Source organism: Tursiops truncatus, chromosome 15 (genome assembly GCF_011762595.2).
Source record: "Tursiops truncatus isolate mTurTru1 chromosome 15, mTurTru1.mat.Y, whole genome shotgun sequence".
Taxonomy (NCBI): Eukaryota; Metazoa; Chordata; class Mammalia; order Artiodactyla; family Delphinidae; genus Tursiops; species Tursiops truncatus.
This window is the reverse complement of record NC_047048.1, coordinates 58,646,494-58,672,054: the sequence shown is the minus strand read 5'-3', so window position 1 is coordinate 58,672,054 and position 25,561 is coordinate 58,646,494. Positions and strand designations below refer to the sequence as shown.

Below are 25,561 nucleotides of genomic sequence, written 5' to 3'. Positions count from 1 at the left end.
CTGTCACTTGGCAACCAAGAACTGGTAGCTGCAGCAACCTGCCACGTTCTTTCCATCATCCTGGGCCCTCATCTCCGGCATGGGCTCTGTACAGCCCAGGCACTGGGGGCCCAGCTAGGGAGGCACCTTCCACCTGCTTTCCTCTCAGCCACTCACAGGCCTCACAGGGACAACTGAGACTCTTGTTGATGGAGGTAAGTCCACAGAAAATGCTAGATGGACTGGGGTCAGGACACAGACAACCTCCAGCCCCACAGGATTCTCCCATTTGCTTCCATCCATGGAGGATCCTGGGGTCCAGTGTGGATGGAACACAGTCCTGATCTCAAGGGACTCACAGCCTAGTGCAAGAGACAGAGCTCACTTCATTCTTTCAGTACCCAGATGCTAGTGCCTACTCCATGCTGGCTGCTGACCCACAGACTAGGGTGCGGGGGATGAGGCACAAAGCAGACTCCATGGTGCCCCACTCACTCCTCAGCAGGCACCGCTAAGAACCACAGGCTTCTTTCTTTAAACTTCGCAATTCTCTGCCTGAGGGCTTTTCATGCCCCCAGAAGCAGCCCTTGACCTGTGGCAGATGGGAGTCAGTGAACAAAACACACCAGTTCCCTTGCCTTCAATTGAAACAACTCTGAGGCATGTCCTACACTGTTTGCCAGAGTTGCCTGGCAGGACTGAGCTCCAGGTGCCCAGAGCTCCTGGCTTGAGCACATAACATACATTGGCTGCCTTTCATCCCGTGTCACTTCTCTACTCCCTTATTGCTATCTCCTGGAATCAGCTCCCCAATAAACCACTCAAATCCTCATCTCAAATTAGCTTCTGAGGGAACCCAAGCTAACAGGGATGATGTATAACAAGGAACCAAAGTTCTGTGAGATGCGAGCTCTAACCGATTGCACGCAAAGCAGTGGCTGAACCAAAGGGAGCTGTCTGCCCAGGGCAGGCAATAGTGGTAGGGGGGACATTGTCTTTAAAAACTTAAAAGCAGTAATAACATGGACCAACAGCCAGTCTACTTTTTATTATCACCATGAACCAGTCATTCTAACCAACTTCAGTGATAAAATTCCCCTCCCCACTGAAGCTGATAGATCTCACTGTCCCATGCCTGCTCCTTGGCACTCCACTGAGGCCAGCTGCACTGAGGAGTCACTGTGGGCAGAGGAGAAGGGGGAAGGCCTCAGTTTGTAGCAGTGACCTTCTAATCACCCAGTACCAGCTGCTTGGTACAGTCCTCCAAGTGCCCCTCTGCCATGGCAGTTTTCACTAGGTTACCTCTATCTGTAATTTTTTTTAACCACTAGACAGTGAGCTCCATAGAGGCAGGAACTACGGCTTGGTCATCTGGGACTTGCTCATAGTAGACACTTAGGAATGGGGCTGCCACTGGGTGGGTACTTTTGTGCAGTGCACAGCCTGCATCACTATCCATGGCAACCCGGCCTATGGAGGTTTAGTGAATTAGTGAATGAATGAATGAATGAATTGGTGAGAACTTCCAATAAGTGGGGAAAGACATTGCAAGCGGAAGAGACAGAGTAAGCAAAAGTAGGAAGCTTGTAAGTGCAAAGCTTCTTAGTGGAAAGGGCAAATAGCTTTATGTCACAGGCAGTACATCTCAGGAGTTCCATAGCCACCAGCTTTAGCATCACCCAGAGTGTCGTCAACATACCTGCACTCCACCTCAGAACTGCTCAGCCAGAATCTCTGCAGATGGGGTTCAAGAATTTGGGCATCCCAGGGGAACCCCAAGAACACAAAATTTGGAAAAGTACAGGGCCAGCTAACAAAGTGAGTGGTGGACTGCAAAGCGGTGAGACTGGCCCAGTTGGCCTGAGCCCAGGCCAATAATTCATTCATTCAGCATTCATTCATTCAATAAGTATATATTGAGCCAGGAAGGCATTCAGGTATATACCTGTGCACAAGACAGACATGGTCCCTTCTCCCTTGTCACAGTTTAGTGGGAAGACAGTCATTAAATAATTAAGCAAATAAATATCTAATATAGTGTCAGCTTATGAGTAATGCTTTGCAAGAAAGAAAGCAAGGTAAGGGGTTAAGAATAGAAGGTTATTTTAGATGGGATGACAGGGAAGCCCTCTGCTGAGACTGATAGGAGGTGAGGGAAGGAGTCATTTAAAATGAAAGAGCAAACCATGCAGATGTTTGGGGAAAGAGCAATCCAGGCAGAGGGAGTATATGCAAAGGCCTAGAGAATAGAACATGTGGAAGAGGGAGACTGGTTAGGAAGCTTCTGCAATAGTCCAAGTATGAGATGCCGGAGGCTCAGACCAGGGTGGAGGCAGTGGAGGTGGGTGGAAGTGGTCCGATTCAGAATATATTTTGAGGGTTAAGTTGACTAGCTTTGCTGTTGGATCAGATGTGGGTGTGAAAGAAGAGGGGAGTCAAGGTTATTGCAGTCAAGAGTGCAGGGAAATTGGAGGGAGTAATGTTAGAGAGAGACATTGGGGTGGGGAGCACAGACCACAGGAAGGTTCCTGCAGACCATGGGAAGGACTTACTTTTCTTTTGAGTGTGATGGAAGCCCTGGGAGGGTTTTGAGTAGAGAAGCGATGTGATCTGGCATGTGTTCTAACAGCATCTCTAGTTGCAGAGTGTAGAACAGACTTTAGGGAGACAGAGATGGAGTATGGCAGTTTAGAGGCTGGTGCAGACATCCAAGCGAGAGATGATGATGGCTTGCAGGGTGCTGACTGGGATGGGAAAACTAAATTTATCTGAGTAAAAACAGTAAGTGGTAAAAATCATGAAGGAGACAGACAAATAAATGACTGACATTTGGTAGTGGATCAGGAGCGCCAGCTCTCCAGTCAGCAGCTGCGTCTTCTTGGGGGAAGCGGCTTCCATTCTCCAAGCTGGTGACAAATCTGCAAAATGGGAATGATAATGGAACATACCTCATAGAGTTTTTGATAGGGTGATGTGAATGTTTTGACACAGGATCTAGCACACAGGAAACATTTAATAAATGCTGTCCAAGGAGCCAGACTGCTAGATTGCAGTACCATCTCTGCCACTCACTCATCTTTGTGACGTTTACCCCTCTGTGTGTCTGTTTACCCATCAGTAAAATGGAGCTATCAAATACCAACTTTATGGGGTTGGGTGGTGAGGATTAAATAAATGAATACAAGTAAAGCATTTAGAATAATGTTCCATGGAGCAAGCACCGCATGTGTCAATTATTATTCTGAATATATTATAGCCCTATTTCATTACCTCTTCTCCCACCAGCATACGTCCACCCCATTGTGCAGATGGGAGGTCTGTGGCTCAGAACAAGGTAACCTCTCTTCAAACGATGCCACAACCTACGTGTAGCGGATCTGCCCGCTGCGGGGAAGACGGAGATTCCAGCTTTGAGGGACCTTGTCCCCAAGGGTCCTGTCCCGCCCGCGCGCTGCCTGTTGGAACCCTTTAGCATCTCCCTTCTGTTTCCAGCCGGGCGCGCTGGCGCAGCAGCGCCGGAGCGGGACGCTACTTCCGGCGGCCACACCCCAACGCAGAGCGTCTCCATTTTGGCCGCGCAGGTGGAGGCTCGACGAGAACCTGCGGAGTAGGGGAGTGGAGTCAGCAGTACTGTGAGGGCCGAATCGGCTCACCGCACTTTCTCCCTTTCTTCCTCCACCCGCAGAAGCCGGGGGCTCTCATGGCGGGCTTGGAGGTACTGTTCGCGTCGGCGGCGCCGGCCATCACCTGCGCGCAGGACGCGCTCGTCTGCTTCCTGCACTGGGAGGTGGTCACGCATGGCTACTACGGCTTGGGTGCCGGCGACCAGGTACGCCACGGAGCCGCCCCGGGGCCAGTGTGGAGGGGGTAAGGTGTCTTCTGCCCAAACCCAGAGGACCGGAGGCTCGGTCCAAAGTGCCTGACCTTCCCTCCTCCCAGGTCTGGGTCCTAGGAGTCATGACACCGTGGGTACCTGTAGTCTACGGGTCGGGGAGGCGCTCTGTTGTCCTAGCCTAGCTGGCACAACACGATTTGAAAACCCAAGGACGAAACTCGCTGCAGCGCAGGCTGGCAGCCTCCGAGGCCGGGACTGTGCGGGTCTGGCTGCGAGACAGGGGTTCCTCTCCTGAGTACTCCTCACCTACCCGAACGCCGCCAAGCTCCTTCCCACGCTGCTGGGTGGGGTGGGGCTGGACCCAGTACTACCCTCCTCATACTGTAGTCGAGCGCCCACCAGACATCTGGATCCAGGCACAGGTATGGGGGGAGGTTGGGCCGACTCAGCTCCAGTCAAGGGCCCTTAGAGCTCAGACAGCCCTTCACGCTTTACTGAAGGGCCTGGTGCAGCCCACTCACCGTTACGGTCTTCACTCAGGCTCCGGGGGAACAGCCACCTCCCACACACGTACAGACATGCACCCTGGGTGTAGGGCCAAGTAAGTTTCCTCCCCAACAGCTGTCCCATCCTCAGGCTCTGCCTCTTAGAGCAGGGGGCCCTGTGATCATCCCCACAGAGCCCCAGGACTGGTGGGCCCGGCCGACCTCACTGATTCTTTGCCGTAGCATGCTCCCATCTTCCCTGCCGCTTCCCTGTGACTGTCCCCCTGTACGTCATTGTACACACCAGCTTCCTGTGAGAACGGGGCCTGGGCCCCTTACAGCCCCTTCATTTCCCTTCTGCTCCATCCGAGGAAATATCCTCCCATACACACGCTCAGGACTCACTGCCTGCCCCTCGCTGTCACTCTCTTCTCGCTCTCAGAACCGAGACCAGCTCTGGGGAGCAGGGCGCTTCACTCCTTTCGTCGTACAGTGAGATTTTAACCTCACTCTCATTTCTAACTGCTTTAGTTCTCAGATACCCTAATCCTTTTTTAGTTTCTCAGATATACATCCAGCGTCTTAATCTTTCCTCTTCTGTCACAGAGCTTTAGGGATCCCTCCTCAGACAGAGTTTACACATCCTGGGCTCCTAGAGCCAGGTTCGCCCCCCCCCACCCCCACTGCTCCATTTCTCTGTCCCTTAAAACTCGTGACCAAGACTATCACACCCCCTCATGCTTTACCCTCACCAACAGGAATAAGAAACACAAGAACTGTCATGGATTTCTGGCTCTTTTTTTCCCCCCCCTCCGACCTCAAGTGTCTCAGTGGGACCCCAGATACACACAGTAAACTTCTCCACCACCACCTCCAGGCTTACGGGAAAAGAAGGACCAGCCTTACACACAGACACACAGACACACACACTCACCCACCCACACACCCTGGAAGCAGGAACCATTCTCCCTCCCAGATGCCTTTGTTCCTGGCCTTTCTGTTCACCTTTTACTTCCTTCCACTTACCTTGCCTTTCAACATTTCAGACCTTGGGATCAGGTAGAGGCAGGGCCCAGAATCCTGAGTGTCAGGTTTCCACTTTCAGTATGTAATCACCCCAAAAGAAACCTTATGTCTCCTCGCTTGCCTCATTCCAGCTTTCTAATCTTTATCAGCTCTTTCACTTGCCCCAGGCATTTCATTTCACCTTTTCCTGGGACATTCTCCCAGAAAGCTGATGTGTAGGATGGTGCAGGGGACAGTGGAATTGGAGAGGGGGTAAGACTTGTTCCTGACCTTCGGGCTCCCCTTTCGACTCTCAGCGCTGCCCCCCCACCCCTCCCTGCGTCTTGCCCTGTCCTTCAGATCTAACAGGTTTGCCCTGCTTTCTCCCCTCCTCATATACCTCACTCTCTGTATTTTACTCTCAGCTAGCTACTGCTGCCCTGACACACTGTTAGAATCTCTCCCCCCAGGAACAGGAACTTGTTACAGAGAGCCTGTGTGACTCCCTTCTCTTCTTCCCCTTCAGCACTGCAGATCTGCTCCCACCACTCGTCCCCTCACAAATCCTGTCAGCAACTCTGTCTGAGTCACTTTGACAGCTTAGGGACATCAGTTCATGTAGGTCATTGCCTCCTCCTAACTGGCACCATCCCCTTGCCATGTACTCCAGGCTTCCAAATTTTCAGAAAGAACACAGTCTCATTTCAATACTGGTCTAAAAAAATGAATAAGAGATCCTTAACTGAATCCCAAAGGTCCATCTAATTCCACTCTGTTTATGATGCCACATGTCGAGTTCATGCAAGCCAGAAAAAGATTCTGGCTCCAGACGTCCTAGGGGAGGCCCGGGGGAGTGCGGATGGTGGTTTAGAAGGCATTGCCCACTGTCCATCTGTCCACCCCAGTGCTGAATCAAGCATGTTCCCCCATGGTGGGGGATGGGCATTTGTTCTGCGCACTAGAGCATGGTGTGTTTTTGCTTCTCTCTGCCCCTTAAGTGCCACTGGACTTCAGGTTGCACTTGTCCTCCTCTCACTTCTGCTGAGTTTACTTTCACTCAGAGTAGAAACCTTTTGGAGGCGCATCTTTCCTATTAGTTTATTTAAGAGAGGTTTTAGTTTTCCAGTGTGGGGCCAGCAGTCTCAGCTGAGACCAGTAGTATTTGCCAAGTTCAGAGGATGTTTATGTTGCCTCTCCCGCCACCTCCTGCTTCCCACCCTTCTGGGGGTGATAAGAGAGAGAGGAAGGTCCTGAAATTGTGTACTTGATCATTTAATATGTTGACAGTTAAATAGAAAGCTAAATTGTCTGCTTTTCTCTTTGGTTTTGTGTCCTCTGGTACAGGGGAATTGTGTACATAAAACTTGATTAGAAGAGCAATACAGCTTCAATAAAAAATTCAATATTTGAATTTCGATTTCTTTCTTGAAGTCAGCACCACTCCTCATAAGAGCTTTACAGCTGTGTCAGGTGGTTTAAGTAGCAAGGGAATAGAGATGGCCGTAGACTTAATTTTGAGAATATTGTTTTCTGTTGTAGGAATCTAAAGATTATGACAAAAGAGAGAAGATGCCCCAAATGATCTTCTTTGGGTGCATGTTAGCCCAGGGACACTGGAATGAACTCATGGCCATTAAAGAATGCTTCCAGCCCCAGGATTTTGCCTAAGGGGACAACTATCTTTACTTTTGGGAGGCCCATCTGGGGGACTTGGCTGGGAAGATCTCCAGCCATAGCGTGGGCAATCAGGAGCTCTGAATGCCAAACTGAGCTCTGCACTTGACTTACCATGACCTTAGGCAGTTTTCAGCCCCCCTTAGATTTTTTTTCATCCGAACCAGTTAAACAGCACAACCATGTACTTTGGCTGCTTTCCAATCGTAGCTCTTTGGGAGGTCTGATATTTGATGTCCCGCTCTAGAGGGCAGTTGAATGCCATGTTTGGCTTGATATCACCAAGGCCAGTCTCTTTCAATCCCACCTGTTTTCCCATATCAGGGCAGCCCTTGAGCTGGGGAACATTGGTTCCACTGCAGTGAGAGGTATCAGTCTCACTAGGCCCTAGGATTCTCTCTTGCTCTGGAAGCCTGAGGTTATGGGAGAGTGAGCAGGCTGAATTATTTATACTCCAAGAAGAAATTCTGGTGGGTTGAATGCTGTAATGGAGGGTATAAATATAAATTCAAAGGCCTTTGATAGAACAAAGACAAGGCATGTCATCAAATTCTTGGCTTCCAAAGTAAACCTTAAATCCAGGACACTAAACATGGTTATAGGAAATTTACCCAGTTGAGGGTGAGGGGATAGTTTCTCTTTCTTTTAGCAGAGTGGGCTGATTAGTTTCACTTTTGTTTTCTGTCACTCTCATTTCTCTGCTTCAGGCCTGAGTTTCCTTGTCATTTAGCCAGGTTTGAAACCATGCCAGTTGCAATGTCTTGAATTTTATTTGGGACCACTTTCCCAGTTTGATTCCTGAGCCCCAGAGGTGACCAAAGCGGCCCACGATCTCTGTTCTTGGCCTTCTGTTGTCCTTGGTGAGATGTGAGGTCTGTGTTGCTGGATCTTTGTCTTTTGTTGTTGTTTTTCATCTTTGGTCGCACTCCCTCCCGCTGTAGTCTCACGAATACAGATCTTCCCAGTCCACTTGCTGCGTGTTTAGCTGTAGAACTATGCTTCTATGAAAACAATATATAGATTTTTTGTGTGTTTTAAAATTTTTTACATAAATGGTACCTGGCTATAAATCTCATTTTTAAAAAATTTTTCTTTGTGACATTGTTTACTTTTATCTATAATACTGCAGTTAGATCTAGTTTGTTCCTTCTAACTGCTATACAGTATTCCACTGTGAACATATTTTGCATTTTAACTCCCATTTGGTTCCTCCAACAGGGTTGTGATGAAGATCCCTTGTCATATTCCCTGTGCCTCTGTGCACAGAATTTCTTCCAGGAGTGAAGGTTTTGGGTCACGGGGTGTCAGCTTACCTAATTGCACTGAATATTACCAGATTGCTCTCCAAAAGGGTTGTAAGAGTGTGAACGGCCACCAGCAGTGCCTGGAGGTTACCATTCTCCCCACACCCACACAAACGCTGGCAAAAAAATAGAAAAATAGATAACAGCAGTCTGATGGGTGGATCCTGGTATCTCATATTTTAGCCTATGTGTGTCTGAGTGCTAGTAAAGTTGAATGATCCTTTATACACTGTTAGCTGCTCTTATCTTTTGCTTGTTCATACCTTTTTCAAGTGGGTTCCCAATTTTTATTGTTCGTTTTCCAGGCATTCCCTTTTTGTACTAGTTATTAATTTGTGTTGTGCCAGCTAGGCTAGGACATAGCTCATCCTAGCCCGTGACTGCCTGTTAACTTTGTCTGTAGTATCTGTTGTTGATCTGGAGCTTTAAATTACGAGCAGCGTCAAAGACAGCACTTTTTTTTTTGTGGACTCATTTAAGAAATCTTTCCCCACCTGGAAACACTGTATTAGTTTTTACTATCAAGGTAGTTTCAGAACTATTTCTCAAACGTTAGTATGTAAAAAGAAAGTCCTAGGATTTTTTTTTTAAAGAGATGAGGCCATCACAACTCACAGTGATGCATTTTTACTCCCATTAGGTTGGCAAAAATTTTTAAATTGGACAACAGCAATGTTGCTGACCTCGTGGAACAAGAATTCTCATACATACATTGCTCATGGGAGTGTAAATCCGTACTTCTTTTGAAAACAATTTGACTTTATCTTATAAATTAAAAGTTCTTCCCCTAGAGATACTCTGTAGGAGTTCATCCATATGTGTACTAGAAGATGTGTACAAGAATGTTCATAGCAGCATTTTTATAATAGCAAAACAAATAAACTGGAAGCACTCCAGATATCCATCAACAAGTGAGTTTGTAACTTGCAGCATATTCATGCAATGATGGGCTATATGGCTGTGAACTATATAGCAAAAACTGTACAGTGAGTCAGCTATAGTTAAGTGCATTGACATGGATGAATCTCAAAACAATATTGATTGAAAACGGCAGACAAAAGTGATGCTGTTTATATAAAATTCAAAAACATTTGAAACAGTATATTTTTAGGGTTTGTGTATAGTAACACAACTATAAGGAAAAGTAAAGAAATTTTTAAAACAGCTTAGTGATTACCCATGAGGAAGGAGGAGGGAGATTCATTGGGAATAGGCTACTCAAGGCTTGAACAGGATTGGCCACGTTCTGTTTCTTAAGCTGGCTGTAGATACGTACTTAGGTGTCCATTTTATAATTCTTTTTTTTATCTTGTACGTGTGCTATATTTTGTATGAAAGTTGTTCATAATTTTTATTAAGGCACTACAGTAGTCTGGTGAGGTGTACATTAGAATCTGTAGTTTTACTCAACACTTTTGTGATCCCTTTGCAGATGGCCTGAATTCCAAACTTCGAGAAACACTGTCTTAGAATTTCACAGTATCCCTTTAGGTGACTGGCCTTATTCTTGACAGGGGGATAGAGAAGAGATTGTTAAACCAAGGCTACAGATTCTTGACAGGTTCCAGTGCTCTGTCACAAAGGCAGTCAGATATGAGGGAGGATCACTAGAGCAGGAGTCCAGAGACCCCAGACCTCTGACTTGCTGTAGGACCTTGGACATTTTACTTCTCCTGACCTCCGTGTCTTCATCAGTGAAGTGAGGGAGTGGGATTAGATTATCTGTAAGGTCCTTTTTAGATCTGAGGTCATGATCTTTCACCTCTCATCTCTGGTGTCTTCTCAGCCAGGTCCCAATGATAAGAAATCAGAACTGCTGCCAGTGGAATGGAACAACAATAAAGACCTGTATGTCCTCCGGTATGAGTCAAAGGATGGGTCCAGAAAGCTCCTTGTGAAGGCTGTCACTGTGGAGAACAGCATGATCATCAATGTACTGGTGAGTCCCTAGGACACAGAGGCCTCTGCTGATGGGAGTAGATCTTGGGATCGCCTTTTTGAAACCCACTTAAGAACCCTCAATGTTCGTGAAGACTTTACTCAGTGATCCTACTTCCAGAACTTTATTCTGAGGCCAGGACCCTAAATGTAGAAATGCTTTGTGTTCAGAGATGTTCCCTGCCTATTACTGTAAGAGGAGGGACTTTCCTTCACAGAGGAATAGTTAAGTAAATTAAGGTAAATCCATTCAGGGACAGCTTGGGAGAAAAAAGCTTATTGTAGCCTCGGGGGCTACTTTTAGTTCTTTAGATAAGCTTAGCTTTCTGCCGCCTTGGAGCCTGTATACTTCATGTTTCCTATGCTGGAAAGCTCTTCCTCTGTACCATTGCCGCCTCACACAGATACACACCCTCCACCCTTCCTTTAGCCTGACTGACTCCCTCTTGTTTTTCACTTACTCAAGAAGTTCAGTCCTGACTACTTACTCTCACCTGCCAGAAAAATCTAAATTATGCCTCTGCTTCATCATTTTATTTTCCTGCCTGGTACTTAACACAGTTTGTAATTAGTGTGCTTATTTATGCTTTGGTGTAATATTTGTATTCTACCACTATAGCAGAATATTCTGTAGTCTATGTAATATAGACTATAAGCACCCTGAGCGCAGTGACCCTTTTTTTAAGTTTGGCCTGGTTGTCTGTATTTGTACAAAAGTATCATGCAGTCTGTATTGTGCTGCACTTTGCTTTTTTTCCCCTCAGTATGTTTTGGAGGTCTTTACATGGGAATGCATATAGCTATATCTTATTCATTTTAGCCACTATGTAGTATTCCATAATACCATAATTTGTTTATCCGTCTCCCTTTTGATGAACGTTTAGATTTTGTATCACACAGCGTTCTTAGTTATAAACGACAGAATCCCCTCAGGTTTGTTTAAACAGTCAGGTTTATTAAAAGAACTGGGATAACTCACTGAATTGTTGGGAGGGCTGGAGAAACAGTTTCAAGGCTGGGCTTCCAGGGCATTGCTCCAAACCATGCCATGGAAACCACTGCTGCTGCCACCACCCCAGGGCATTAGGTACTGGCTGACTGCCAACCCAGGTGCCCCTTCTCAGGAGCCACTGATGTTGTGACCCCTGCTGCCTCTGCTGCTACTCTTGATAGCAAGACGTCTGCCCCTTACTCAGCCTGTTTATCCATGGTGCTCACCTCCAAGTTGAAGTTGTGCATCCATTTGGCACCTCAGTTACATGCCTGTGTCCAAGCTGCAAAAGAGCCTGGGAAGTAGGTTTTTCTGGGCTCTGCCTCAGAAAGGCATTATTCCTAGATCAGAGAAGTCCCCAAGCATGAGACATGCACTTCATCTATTACGAACAGTCCTTATATATGTCTCTTTGTATTTCTTTAGGTTGAGTATTAAATTGTTCCTCTCCCCCCACCGCCCCGCCACTTACTCATTAGACCAGAAATACCCCAGTCTCTCATTTTCTATTTTCATTTTTCTAGGAACATGGCTCACAGCAAGTGTCAGACTTGACCCTGAACTTGAATGATTATATCGATTCAGATCACCTGGTTGACTTCCACAGGTATTTCTAAGGGTTGGCCTTTCCCTGGGAAAAAGAAGAGAGAACCAGTGGTCAGATATAAGGAATGGACTTGAGGTGTCAGAGAATGGAGGAGGGTTAACAGAAGGATCTTTCTCTCTTGGGCACAGTCACTTCTCATTTCTCTTTTCTGTTTATTTGAAGAGAAGATTCACGTGGGAAATGCCACTTGAAATAAAATGATGCAGTCAAGAGTCCACAAGTCTACAGGGTAGAGATGGGGCCTAGCCAGTGGAGTCAGTCGGAGTGAGTTCCTAGGAGGAAAAAGTGTACCTAATCTGGTACACTCCATCCCCCAATTTTTAAAATAGACTTCATTTTTTACAGCAGTTTTAGGTTCACAGCAAAATTGAGTGGTAAGTGCAGAGAGTTTCCTTGAACCTCCCCCCTGCCCCGCACTCTCACAGTCCTGCCCAGAATAGTGCATTTGTTACAGTTGATGAACCTACGCTGGCACACATTATCACCCAGATTCCATTCTTGGTGGTGTTGGAATGTGTTTACTTTTGTAAGAAACTGCCAAACTGTCTTCCAAAGTGGCTGTACCATTTTGCCTTCCCACCGGCAGTGAATGAGAATTCCCTGTTGCTCCACATCCTTGTCAGTGTTTCAGATTTTGGCCATTCTAATAGGTGTGTAGTGGTATCTCATTTTTGTTTTAATTTGCAGTTCCCTGATGACATATGATGTTGAGCATCTTTTCATATGCTTATTTGCCATCTATGTATCTTCTTTGGTGAGGTGTCCAGGTGTTTGGCCCATTTTTTAATCGAGTTTTCTTATGGTTGAGTTTCAGGAGTTCTTTGTATATTTTGGGTAACAGTCATTAATCATATATGTGTTTTGCAAGTATTTTCTTCGAGTCTGACTTGTCTTGACTTTTTATTTTGAAATTTGCAACCCCACAGAAAAGAGGGTTGGCAAAAATATTACAATGAACACCCATATACCCATCACCTAGGTTCACCAATTTTTAACATTTTGCCACTTTTGCTTAGTTTTTCTGTATGCTTTTTTGTTCTTGAACCATCTGAGAATTATTTCCAGACTTTATAAACCTTAACCCCTAAATATTTCATCATGTATCTCCTTGTTCTTACACAGACATCCTCCTGTTACCACAATTAGGAAATGTAGGATTGATGCATTAATGTCATTTAATACACAGTCCATGTTCAGATTTCTGTAGTCATCCCAGCAGTGTCCTTTTTAGCTAGGCTTTTGGTTTTAGGTTTGAGGTATTTTTTTTCTTATCCAACCAAATACCACACATTGCATTTATTTTCACGTCTTTTCAATTACCTTTCATCTAGAACAGTTTCCTAGACTTTTGTTGTTCTTAGCATTGGTATTTTTGAAGACTTGAGGTCAGTTGTTGTGTAGAACATTCAGATTGTTTCCTCATCATTTGATTCAGGTTGAACATTTTCAACAAGAACACTATGTAAGGGAAGCTGTGTTCTCCTAAGTGTTTTACATCAGGCACGTGACATCTGTCTTATTGTTGATTTTGTTCAGTTTGATCATTTGGTTATGACAGTGTCTGCCACCTTTCTCTCCAGTAAAGGCATCTGTTTTCCTTTGTGTTTAATAAGTGATCTGTGGTATTATATTAGCAGACTGAATTTTCTGCCTCCCAACAGTCTTTTACCCAGTGGTTTTAGCATCTGTTGATGATTCTTGCATGAATCAGCTATTACTGTGATGATTATAAAACAGTAATTTTCTATGTTTATAATTCTTTCTACATTTATTAGTTAGATTTTTTAATTAAAAGCTTTCTATTCTCTGTCCCCCTTATTTTTAATTTTTTAAATTTTTAAATTGATTTTTGGCTGCGTTGGGTCTTCATTGCTGCACGTGAGCTTTCTCTAGTTGAGGCGAGCAGGGGCTACTCTTCGTTGCGGTGTGCAGGCTTCTCATTGTGGTGGCTTCTCTTGTTGCAGAGCACAGGCTCTAGGCACGCGGGCTTCTGTAGTTGTGGCGCACGGGCTTAGCTGCTCCGCGGCATGTGGGATCTTCCCGGACCAAGCTCGAACCCACGTCACTTGCATTGGCAGGTGGATTCTTAACCACTGCGCCACTGGGGAAGTCCCTATTTTTAATTTTTAAAATATCAAAATAGACTCCTGGGTTATTTTTTATTCAAAGTTACATTCCATTTCTGTCATTCTTTGAATGCTCAGCTTGTTCCAGAGTTGACCAGTAGGAATTCCCTCAAGCTACCTCACCTGTCTTTTTGACATGTCACCATGTCAGAGCGTTTTCACACTTCCTGGCACAATAAGGTGTTCTGCCCTCACCTTGTACTTTACTTGCCCCTGCCTTGAAACCAGGGATTTTTCTAAGGAAACATGATTTCTGTTGGTGGGTAATAGTTTCCAAAATCTGGGCCCTGAGTGTGCTCATTAATATGAAGGATGTCATTGCTTTCAGGCTTTTTCAGAGAACAGAGCTAGGAAACTTTCCTGGAGTTTTTTTTTTTTTTCCTTAACATTTCAAACTGATACTTTTATTTTTAATCTAACACTGCAGAATTTGTATTCTCTTATTCTGTACTTGTAACTCCCTTCTGTGTTGAGAACCCTGATGCCCAACAGCCTCAAAATACTTAACTCATTTGTTTGATTCTAAAATACACACAGATAGTTTTTGAACTGCTACATCAGTGCCGACCAAGAACAGATCTACTAAGTAAAGTCACAAATACAATTTCTTTCCAGTTCTTTTTGTCCTTTGACTGTGTCCCACTGAGCATATATATTGTCAGAGTATTGTGTTCAAAATGCATTTAGATTTAATGCTTGTTGGTCCATCAGTGTAATGAAATTATCTGTTTGATAGCTAGTTGGGCCCATTTGTTTCCACTTTATTCCATTTTGGGGACTTTATCCCCATCCTCATTGACCTCTTCAGGGTTTTGGAGGAAGCCTGGCATCACTATAAATTCAGTTGTGAGAACTGCCTGGAAACCCTGTTGGATTTAATTGCACTAATCAGCGATAACCATCTTTAACCCGCTCCACTTCTCTCAGACTTCGGACAACCTGCCCGCATCATTCTGGCCACCCCTCTTTGTCTCCATCCTTCTTTCATGCATCCTCTGTGTGAGGAGATCCCAACTTCCACTCCTGGTCATCACCCTCCAGTCAGTTTCCCACACAGCAGTTGGACCAGCGTTTTTAAAACACAGATCAGGTTATGATTAAAAGTCTTGCTTGGGGGCTTCCCTGGTGGCGCAGTGGTTGAGAGTCCGCCTGCCGATGCAGGGGACGCGGGTTTGTGCCCCGGTCCGGGAGGATCCCACATGCTGCGGAGCGGCTGGGCCTGTGAGCCATGGCCACTGAGCCTGCGCGTCCGGAGCCTGTGCTCCGCAACGGGAGAGGCCACAACAGTGAGAGGCCCGCGTACCGCAAAAAAACAAAACAAAACAAAACAAAAGTCTTGCTTGAAATCCCTCAGTGATACCACCTCACACATGTTAGGAAGGCTACTATCAAAAAAACAAAATAACAATTAGTAAGGATGTGGAGAAATTGGAACCCTTGTACACTGTTGGTGAAAATGTAAAATGGTACAGCAACTATGAAAAATGGTGTGGTGGTTTCTCAGAAAATTAATTACCATATGATCCAGCAATTCCGCTTCTAGACATAAACCCAATAGAACTGAAAGCAGGGTCTCAAAGAGATAATTGTGCACCCACGTTCATAGAAGCGTTTTTCATAGTAGCCAAAAGGTGGAAGCAGTGTAAGTGCCCATGAATACCTAGGACAGATGAACGGATAAACAAAATGTGGTATATACAGACAATGGAATATTACTCAGCTTTAAAAAGGAAGGAAATGCTAACAAATGCTTCAGCATGGATAAACCTTGAGAACATTGTGCTAAACAAAATAAGCCAATCACAAGACAAATTCTATATGGTAATATGTATATGAAGTACCTAGAATAGTCAGACTCATAGAGACAGAAAGTGAAATAGTGGTTGCCAGGGACTGGAAGAGGGGAGAACAGGGAATTATTGTTGAATGGGTACAGAGTTTCAGTTTTGTAAGAGGAAGTGTTTTGAAGATAGGTGGTGGTGGTGATAGCACAACAACGTGAATATACTTAATACTACTGAACCGCACACTTAAACTGGTTACAGAGTTGGTAAGTTTCTTACAAATTAAATCTAAAAAAGAAACCCCAAACCCTTCAGTGAGTGTTCATTTCTCCAGGGATGAAGAACAAAATCCTTGATGAGGCCTAAAGCCTAGGGCCCAGCCCCTCTAACCTCATCGTTTGCCACTTCCCACTTAGTTCCGGTGTCTCAGCTGTGGTGCGTGTGCCTCCTCCCTCTTCAGCGCTCTCCCCTTGGCCGAGAGTGCTCTCCCCAGCCTCTTCCCACAGCCAACTACTCTTCTTCCTTCAGTTTCCATTTAAACATCAGCTCCTCAGAGAAGCCTCCCCTGCTCCCCCCATGTTTGAACCTTTTAAGCATTTAATAAGTGGGTATTTTATGATTAACTGCCTACTAGCCTGTGATCTCCTTGAGGGCAGGATCTGGGTCTTTTTCACACAGTAGACAAAGGAATGAAGGAGTGAAGTGAGGCCAGGCCTGGCCTTGGCAGAGCTGCTTTTCTGGGTGCTGTCCACACCATGACCCTACCTCACCCCTTCAGAGGGTAAAGGGAAGGACACTGAGAGTGTGGTCTCTCTCTTGACTTTTTCATTCTGGAATTCCATTGGGAGAGCAATTGACAAAACCTCTGGAAAAACCCAGGCCTGTACACCAGGCTGGTCATGCTCCTGAGAGCATTTAGTCCCCTCAGCAATACTGAGAGAGAAACGGTGATAACCGTTTTTTTTTTTTTAATTAACATTTGTTGTTTTGTGTGTGCTTGGGGGGGTGTGTTTTGATTGCTGTAAAATGACATAGTAGGACTATGAGAATGAGATGAAATGTCAGCACAGAGTGCTTAGTGCTGGGCCCAGCCCTTCATGAATATGCAAACGGAAAGAAATCTGATCACAAGGAATCATCTCCGTGGAAACTGAGGCTCAGAGAGCTGGGGTATAGATCTCTCTCCTGATCATAAGGCCCTCCCTCTCCTCTGCCTTTCTGGCAGCAGCACTGAGCTGCCTGCTTCTGGCCCCCTTCTACCATCTGGCCCTCCTTGTTAGGTCGTCATGGCATGTCATGTCTGTTCTAGGTAGAAATCTGTGCCCCTAGTTGAGCAAACTGATTTGCTAAGGAGTATAAACCTGTTCCTTTCTGTCATGCCTCTACTATGTTAGGATGACAGGCTGTCTTTTGCTACTACCAAAATGGCAGTTCTCCTAAGGCTTAGAAATCATGCGAGAACTTCTCCTTCAGGACTTAGTAGTTTTTTAATCAGACCTGAGTTCTACAGGTAAACCTTTTGCATAGGGAGATCAGAGGGCTTCCACCTGTATCACACACAGTTCATCTGACTGAAAGGAAAGAGGACTTAGATATATCCCCGCTACCCAACTTGGTCAGGGAAGCAGCATGGTGTACAAAGTTCTGTGTTCTAAGTAGGAACCTGATCTTTGTAGGGATGTATGGACCACAGGCCCTTAGAACTTCTAAACCATTGCAGGTATTACACTTTTTAGTCATGGAACTCTTTATTCAAGCACGCATAATATTCCATTGTCTGTATTGACCATATTTTGTTTATCCGTTCATCTGTCCTAGGTATTCATGGCCACTTACATTGCTTCCACCTTTTGGCTACTTTGAATAATGCTTCTTTGAACATGGGTGTACAATTATCTCTTCATGTTCTTTAGGATTCTGGAGGAAAGAGTAGGGACAGCAAATGGAGGTCCTTGTGCCCTATCCACTTGGCTTTCTCCATTGCCCTTCCTGGGCCCCCTTCCATGCCAGAGAAGCCCTGAAACCACTGATCTAGTCTAATCTCAGTGATTTTATGGTTATGTAATAAGTGATTTTTTAATTAAACTTTTTATTTTGAGATAACTGTAGACTTACATGCAGTTGTAAGTTGTAAGGTATAATACAGAGAGACTTGTATCCTTTATACATTTTACCTTTATACATTTCACCTCAATTATAACATTGTATAAAACTACCTTAAATATTAATAGTAAGGATATTGACATTGATACACTGACAGTAAGTATTTCCATCACCACAAGTATCCTTCCTGATGCTTTTTTATAGCCACACCCACTCCCCCTCCCCACCCTTCACCCCCTGGCAACCATCATTTATTCTCCATTTCTAAAATTTTGTCTTTTTTTTTTTTAATTTTTATTGGAGTATAGTTGATTTACAGTGTTGTTTTAGTTTTAAGTGTACAGCAAAGTGAATCAGTTATACATATATATATATATATATATACACCACTCTTTTTTAGATTCTTTTCCATATAGGTCATTACAGAGTATTGAGTAGAGTTCCCTGTGCTATATATATTAGGTCCTTATTAGTTATCTATTTTATATGTAGTAGTGTGTGTACGTCAATCCCAGTCTCCCAATTTATCCCTCACCCCGCCGATAACCATGTTTGTTTTCTACATGTGTGACTCTACTTCTGTTTTGTAGATAAGTTCATTTGTACCATTTTTTTAGATTCCACATCTAAGTGATATCATATGATATTTGTCTTTGTCTGACTTACTTCACTCAGTATGACAATCTCTAGGTCCATCCATGTTGCTGCAAATGGCATTATTTCGTTCTTTTTTACAGCTGAGTAATATTCTATTGTATATGTGTGCCACATCTTCTTTATCCATTCCTCTGTCGATGGACATTTAGGTTGCTGCCATGTCCTGGCTATTGTAAATAGGGCTGCAGTGAACATAGGGGAGCATGTATCTTTTTGAGTTATGGTTTTCTCTGGATAGATACCCACAGAGGGATTGCTGGATCATATGGTAGCTCTATTTTTAGTTTTTTAAGGAAGTTCCATACTGTTCTCCATAGTGGCTAAACCAATTTACATTCCCACCAACAGCGTAGGAGGGTTCCCTTTTCTCCACACCCTTTCCAGCATTTATTGTTCGTAGATTTTTTGATAATGGCCATTCTGACCCGTGTGAGGTGATAACCTCATTGTACTTTTGATTTTTGTTTCTGTAATGATTAGTGATGTTGAGCATCTCTTCATGTGCTTTTTAGCCATCTGTATGTCTTCTTTGAAGAAATGTCTGTTTAGATCTTCCACCCGTTTTTTGATTGAGGTTTTTTTTGATATTGAACTGCATGAGCTGTTTGTATACTTTGGAGATTAAACCCTTGGTCGTCTAGTCATTTGCAAATATTTTCTCCCATTCTGAGGGTTGTCTTTTTGTTTTGTTTATGATTCCTTTGCTGTGGAAAAGCTTTTAAGTTTAATTAGGTCCTACTTGTTTATTTTTGTTTTTATTTTTATTACACTAGGAGACGGATCAAAAAAGATCTTGCTGCAATTTATGTCAGAATGTGTTCTGCCTGTGTTTTCCTCTAAGCGTTTTATAGTATCCGGCCTTACATTTAGGTCTTTATTCCATTTTGAGTTTGTTTTCATGTATGGTGTTAGGGAGTGTTCAAAAATGTTATATAAATGGAATCATACAGTATGTAACTTTCGGGATTGGCCTTTCTCACTCAGCATAATACCCTTGTGATCCATCTGAGTTGTTGCATGCATCAATAGTTTGTCCCTTTGTCTTGCTGAGTAGTATTTCATGGTATGGTAGGCATGGCATTTCACAGTTTGTTTAACCATTCACTAGTTGAAGGACATCTGAGTTGTTTCATTTTTTGCTATTACGAATAAAAGTGCTATGAACATACATGTACAGGCTTTTGTGTGGACATATTTATTTCTCTACAATAAATGCCAAGAGTTCAAAGGTAATTGCATGTTTAGTTTTTTAAGAAACTGCCAAACAGTTTTCCATAGTGTCTGTACCATTTTACGTATCCACCACCAGTGTATGAGTGCTAGTTTCTCTGTATCTTCACCAGTTTCTGGTGTTATCGCTATTTTTCATTTTAGTTATTCTGATGTATAGTAGTATTGCATTGTGGTTTCAAATTTGCATTTCCCTGATAGCTAATGACAGTTCCTTGTATATTTCAGATGCAATTCCTTTGTTGGATGTTGGTTTATAAATGTTTTCTCCCAGCCTGTAGTTTGTTTTTTCATTCACTTAACAAGGTCTTTTGCAAAGCATAAGTTTTTAATTGATAATAGCTATTTGATAAATTTTTGCTTTTATGGATCAAGCTTTTGGCGTCAAGTGTAAGAACTCTTTGCCTTGTTTTAGATCTCAAAGCTATTCTCCTGTTTTCTTTTTCTAAACATTTTATAGTTTTATGTTTTACATTTAAGCCTGTGGTCTATTTTAAAGTAATTTTTGTATAAGTTGTGAGGTTCATTTTCTTGCCTGTGGGATATCCAGTTGCTCCAACACCATTTGTCATTGAATTGCTTTTGCAACTGTGTCAAAAATCAGTTGTCTGTACTTGTGTTGGTTTATTTCTGGGTTCTCTTTTTTTTTCCATTGATCTTTGTGTCTGTTCTTCTGCCAGTGTCACACAGTATCTATTATTGTAACTGTGTATCAGTAGTATACCTGAATATTGAGTAGAGCCATTCAAGATCGCCCAATTCTTCTTTGTCAAGATAGTTTTCACTATTCTTGAGTCTGTGCCTTTCTGTATAAACTTTAGAGTAAACTTCTCTTTGTCCATAAAAAGCCTTGCTGGGATTTTGATAGGATTTGCATTAAACTTACAGATCATTAAACCTAAAATGGAAAAAGTTGACATTTTTACTATGAATGTGGTATGTCTCTCCATTTATTTAGGTCTTGCTCTGTTTCTTTCATCATCATTTTATAATTTTTAGCATATAGGTCCTGGACATGTGTTTTGTTCTTTTCGGGTGTGAGAGGTGATTATAAATGGTGTTCTGTCCTTGGTTTTGATTTTCAAATGTCCACTGTTAGTATATAGAAATGCAGTTTATTTTTGTGTGTTGATCTTTTATCCTGTCACCTTGCTGAATTCGTAGTGTTCTTGGAGGGGTTTTTTTGGTAAATTCCTTGGGAATTTCAAGGTAGACTGGCATGTCATCTGCAAATAGGAGCAGTTTCATTCCTTGTTTTCTAATCTGTGTGCATTTTCTTTGTCTTGCCTTACTGAAGTGGCTGGAACTTCCAGTATTATGTTAAATAAGAGTGGTTAGAGAGAACATCCTTACCTTGTTCCCAGTCTTAAAGACAAAGTACTCAGTCTTTCATTACTAAGTATATTGTTAGCTGTAGTTTTTTTGTAGATGCTCTGTATCATGTTGAGGAAGTTCTCTTCTATTCCTGGTTTGTTGAGAGTTTTTATCATGAATGGATTTATCGTGTTGGATTTTGTCAAATACCTTTTCTGTATCAATTGATATAACCATATCATTTTTCTTAGCTTATTGATATGTAGGGATTTGTAACTATTGAACCAGCCTTGCGTACATACAATAAATCCTATGGTATTAAGTCTTTTATATATTTTTGAATTTAATTTGTTAATATTTTGTTGAGCATTTTTGCATCCAAGTTCATGAGAAATAGTGGTCTGTAGTTTTTTGTTTGTTTTTTTTTTTTAATTTTATTTATTTATTCATTTTTGGCTGTGTTGGGTCTTCATTTCTGTGCGTGGGCTTTCTCTAGTTGGGGCAAGCGGGGGCCACTCTTCTTTGCGGTGCACGGGCCTCTCACTGTCGTGGCCTCTCTTGTTGCGGAGCACAAGCTCCAGGCGCGCAGGCTCAGTAGTCGTGGCTCACGGGCCTAGTTGCTCCGCGGCATGTGGAATCTTCCCAGACCAGGGCTCGAACCCGTGTCCCCTGCATTGGCAGGCAGATTCTCAACCACTGCGCTACCAGGGAAGCCCTGTAGTTTTCTTTTTTTTGTACTGTCTTTGTCTGGATTTGATATCAGCATAATACTGGCCTCATAAAAATGAATTGGGAAATGTTCCCTTCTCTTGTATTTTCTGGAAGTGACTGTAAATTGGTGTTAATTCTTTAAATGTTTGGTAGGCTTCTCCACTGAAATCATGTGGACCTGGATATTTCTTTTGGGGGGTGCTTAAGTAGGAATTGTGTTACTTTAATAGAACTATTCAGATTATCTATTTCATTTTGCCTAAGTTGTTACAGTTCGTGGTTTTTGAAGAATTAGTCTATTCTAAGTTGTTCAATTATGTTGTTATTAGTATTCTCTTATCCTATCAGTGGCAACAAATTTGTTATAATATCCCATTGCATTCTTGATATTGGTGATTTGTGTCTTCTCTCTTTTTATGTTTGCTGCTCTTGCTGGAAGTTTATCAGTTTTGTTCATTTTTTGGAAGAACCAGTTTTTTGTCTTTTTAATCTTCTCTTGTTTTTCTGTTTTCTCATTTATTTATTTTTATTCTTTATTATTTCCTTATTTCTGCTTGCTTTTGGTTTAATTTGCTCTTCTTTTTCTAGGTTCTTGAGGTTAGAATTTAAATTGTTGATTTCTTTCCTCTTTTCCAATGTAAACATTTAGTGCTATAAAGTTTCCTCTCAACACTGTTTAGCTATAATCTCATTTAGCTATAATCTCACATAATTTAATATGTTGTACTTTTATTATTATTCAGTACTTTGTATTTTTTTCAAGACTTCCTCTTTGATCCATGGATTATCTAGAATTGTATTGCTTAACACCATGTATTTAGAGACTTCCTTCCAGTTTTGATGCTTAGTATGATTCCATGTGGTCGAGGAACATACTCTGTATGATTTCAGTTTTTTTTTGACATTTATGAGGTTTGCTTTTTTTAACTTATTTTTTATTGAAATATAGTTGAATTACAATGTTGTGTTAATTACTGCTGTACAGTAAAGTGATTCAGTTATACATGTATATACATTCTTTGTCATATTCTTTTCCATTATGGTTTATCACAGGATATTGAACGTAGTTCCCTGTGCTATACAGTAGGACCTTGTTTATTCATTTTATATATACTAGTTTGCATCTGTTAATCCAAACTCCCAATCCAACCCTCTCCCACCCCCCCTCCCCCTTGGCAACCACCAATCTATGTCCCTGATTTATACGGTTTGTTTTTTGACCCCGGATATGGCTCATTTTAAAACACCAGGTTTTTAGGAACTCTGTGGAGTCCTGCCCACTCCCTGTTACCTCAGTCTGCCTCAACACTTCAGCTATAGCTCACATTGCTTGTCTCTCACCAGCAGAGAAAAAAGGCCTAGAGCAGCCTTCCAAGGGCCCCTGAGTTAGTGACAGAATTGGACATTAAGCCCTGAGAGCCCTGCCTGCTTGGACTAGGAACCTGGTTCATCATCCCCATGGAGACTTGCCTTCCATGACCCCTCCCATGACATGTGATGAACACACAATGAGGCTGAGGGTGGGGTGGGGTGGGGTGGGCAGGGTACAGAGGAGTAGCCAGTCTAGGCCCTGTGCCCCTACACCCTCACCGCTTTCTAATGGGGTGGTAAACGAGAAGGGGCAACTCAGATGCCTAAGAAGCTTAGGCCCAAATCTCGGAGACAACGCCAGGCTGTTACTCCCATCACCCAGGTCCGCCGGGCAGCCCGTTCCCACCCTTGCAAACAGTCCAAGCGTGACGCCAAGAGCTATCAGCGCCGCCGCCGCCGCCGAAATACTATACGCAGGGTTGCCAACCAGCTGCAAGCAGTTGACACCTCGTGTCCTTCCTGCAGGGTCTACAAGAAGAGTGAGGAACTTCGGTCTCGTCTTGTGTCTGGGATCATCACACCTATCCATGAACATTGGGTCAAGGCTAGCGAAAGTCCCCAACAGGAGTTTCCCCCTGCCACTGCCAGAGAGATTGACCCACTCCGGATTCACCCACACCACCCACATACCAGCCGGCAGCCTCCCTGGTGAGTACAGAGCCCACAGTGGCAGCCCATGCCTCTGAAGAAGGAGTCCAGCCATGACCATCTTGCCACTTGACCCCCCTCTGGCCCCCATGTGTCTTCAACAGAATTGTCAGAGTCTTGGTATATGGAGATAGAAAGTGGAGATGTAAGTGGAGCAGTGAGTTCTTGTACTGCTACTAGTCACCCCAATAACCCAGCATCCTAAGGCTGCCTGCCTCCTTTCTAGAGGCCACACACAGCCTCTGAGTCTGCCCAAGGGTCAGCGCCTCTGAGGCGTGTGTGCAGTCCTCCAGAGTTGCTGCCCAGGTAGTTCAGTTTTTTATTCCAGAGCTCTTTGTATGTGCAGGACCCTGGACCAGGCTTTTGGGGAAAATGTAGAAATACTGGAAGTTCCTGGAGGGAATATGTTCCCAATGTTCCCTTTCTTTGCCTTTCACTTCATTATAGTCCCCTGATCTCTTTTACAACTTGAAAACTTTGCCAAAACAGCATGAGGTATGAGCAGGTCATATACAAGGTCTTTGCAGATTAGGATGGCAGCACTTAGGACTGGAGACTTCTGCTCTGAGGGAGAAGACAAGGACCAGGGACACCTTAGTCTCTGGTTGAGATGGCATGTTCCAGTTTGGAGTCCACAGTGTGGTAGTAATGGTGGGGTTGTGGGGGAGGGCTCACTGTGCGGCCATAGTAAGCACTCAATAAGGGTTAGCTGCCATTGTTAAAAATGACTCTGTTTTGCAATTATATACCTTTGGTTAATTAAATAAATAGGAAATTTGTTTAATTACTATAATAAGTAATAATTGGCAAGTCTCTGGCAACCTTTGGAAATATTGGGTTCTGTGGGGAGAGTGGAGGATAATAAAAAGTGGTTGAAAGGTTGGGAACAGCTTGTCTGATTTAACCTCTTTATTTAAGATGACCTGCCTAAGGTCACTAGCCACTAATAAAGAGACAGAGCCAGGGCTGGGGGTCCAGGTGTCCTCACTCCAGCACAGTGCTCTGTTGTGATGCAACCAGAATATGGTGGGAAGATTTAAGGGTAAGCCCTGGACAGCAATCAAATTGGGGGAGACTTTTAGACCTTAAGTAGATAGTAATTCTCAGGTCTCTCAGATTCACTTCCTATTTCAAAACAAATATTCTCTGAAGTCTCCTTCACTGTCTCAAAATGGAATTCATAGATGATCTATGAAACTGTACCAAATGGACAGTTTCAAAAAGGATCAGTAGAAAGTCCTGACTATAATATAAATGAGAAATAAAAAGTGAGTAATTAATAAGATAATGTGTGTTTCATTGTGTAGATGCCTGAGCATGATTACACTGGAAAAGATAGGCATTTGCACTTGTATATGGAATTATTTTGAATTCGACAGTAACAAAAGCAGGCACGTGCTATGTTATAGTTACATTTCTGGAAAAATTTTTATTGAAACGTATAAAAATACTTTGTGTTCACATATAAAATGGCCTTAGACTAACTTATGGTAGGTAATTTTATGTAGGCTTTACATCTCTATGAATGTCTAACAAGACTTTGGCAAGTTGTGTAGGATGTAGATTATTCATTATGTGGAGCTCTACTGTGGATTATAGAGCATGAAGCATCTTTGGTCTTTGCCTATAAATGCTATAAGCACTCTCCAATCACTGTGACAAACAAAAACACCCCCGGGGCTTACACAAAAACACCTCCAGGGCACCTGGAGACTCTGCCATCCTAATTGGGAATCACAGACCTGAATCTGGAATTATGAAGGTAAGAAATCCTAGCCTTGGAAGAACAGAAAGAATGA

General features: G+C 43.3%; 2 protein-coding genes across 5 annotated transcripts in view; one reads left to right on the top strand and one right to left on the bottom strand.

Annotated features, from left to right (window-relative positions):
- Nucleotides 1-4,536, bottom strand: part of LOC109552665 (uncharacterized) — a 29,159-nt gene extending 24,623 nt beyond the window's left edge. The window contains exons 1-4 of one of the 3 annotated variants that reach the window (XR_012326255.1): nucleotides 4,336-4,534; nucleotides 3,250-3,579; nucleotides 2,807-2,897; nucleotides 2,532-2,723 (exon numbers count right to left, since the gene is read on the bottom strand). Coding sequence is in view for 2 of the 3 variants with exons in the window: in XM_073792830.1 (XP_073648931.1) it covers nucleotides 2,532-2,636; nucleotides 2,807-2,897; nucleotides 3,250-3,579; nucleotides 4,336-4,444 (635 nt within the window). In the remaining variant the exon portion in view is untranslated. Of the gene's footprint in view, nucleotides 1-2,531; nucleotides 2,724-2,806; nucleotides 2,898-3,249; nucleotides 3,580-4,335 lie in introns of all 3 variants that reach the window. The other 2 variants (XM_073792830.1, XM_073792831.1) reach the window with 2 other exon arrangements.
- The window catches only part of PSMF1 (proteasome inhibitor subunit 1), a 52,255-nt gene continuing 30,235 nt past the window's right edge, over nucleotides 3,542-25,561 (top strand). For both annotated transcript variants that reach the window (XR_012326254.1, XM_019950795.3), the window contains exons 1-4: nucleotides 3,542-3,808; nucleotides 10,069-10,221; nucleotides 11,736-11,818; nucleotides 23,580-23,762. Coding sequence is in view for 1 of the 2 variants with exons in the window: in XM_019950795.3 (XP_019806354.2) it covers nucleotides 3,680-3,808; nucleotides 10,069-10,221; nucleotides 11,736-11,818; nucleotides 23,580-23,762 (548 nt within the window). In the remaining variant the exon portion in view is untranslated. The remainder of the gene's footprint in view (nucleotides 3,809-10,068; nucleotides 10,222-11,735; nucleotides 11,819-23,579; nucleotides 23,763-25,561) is intronic.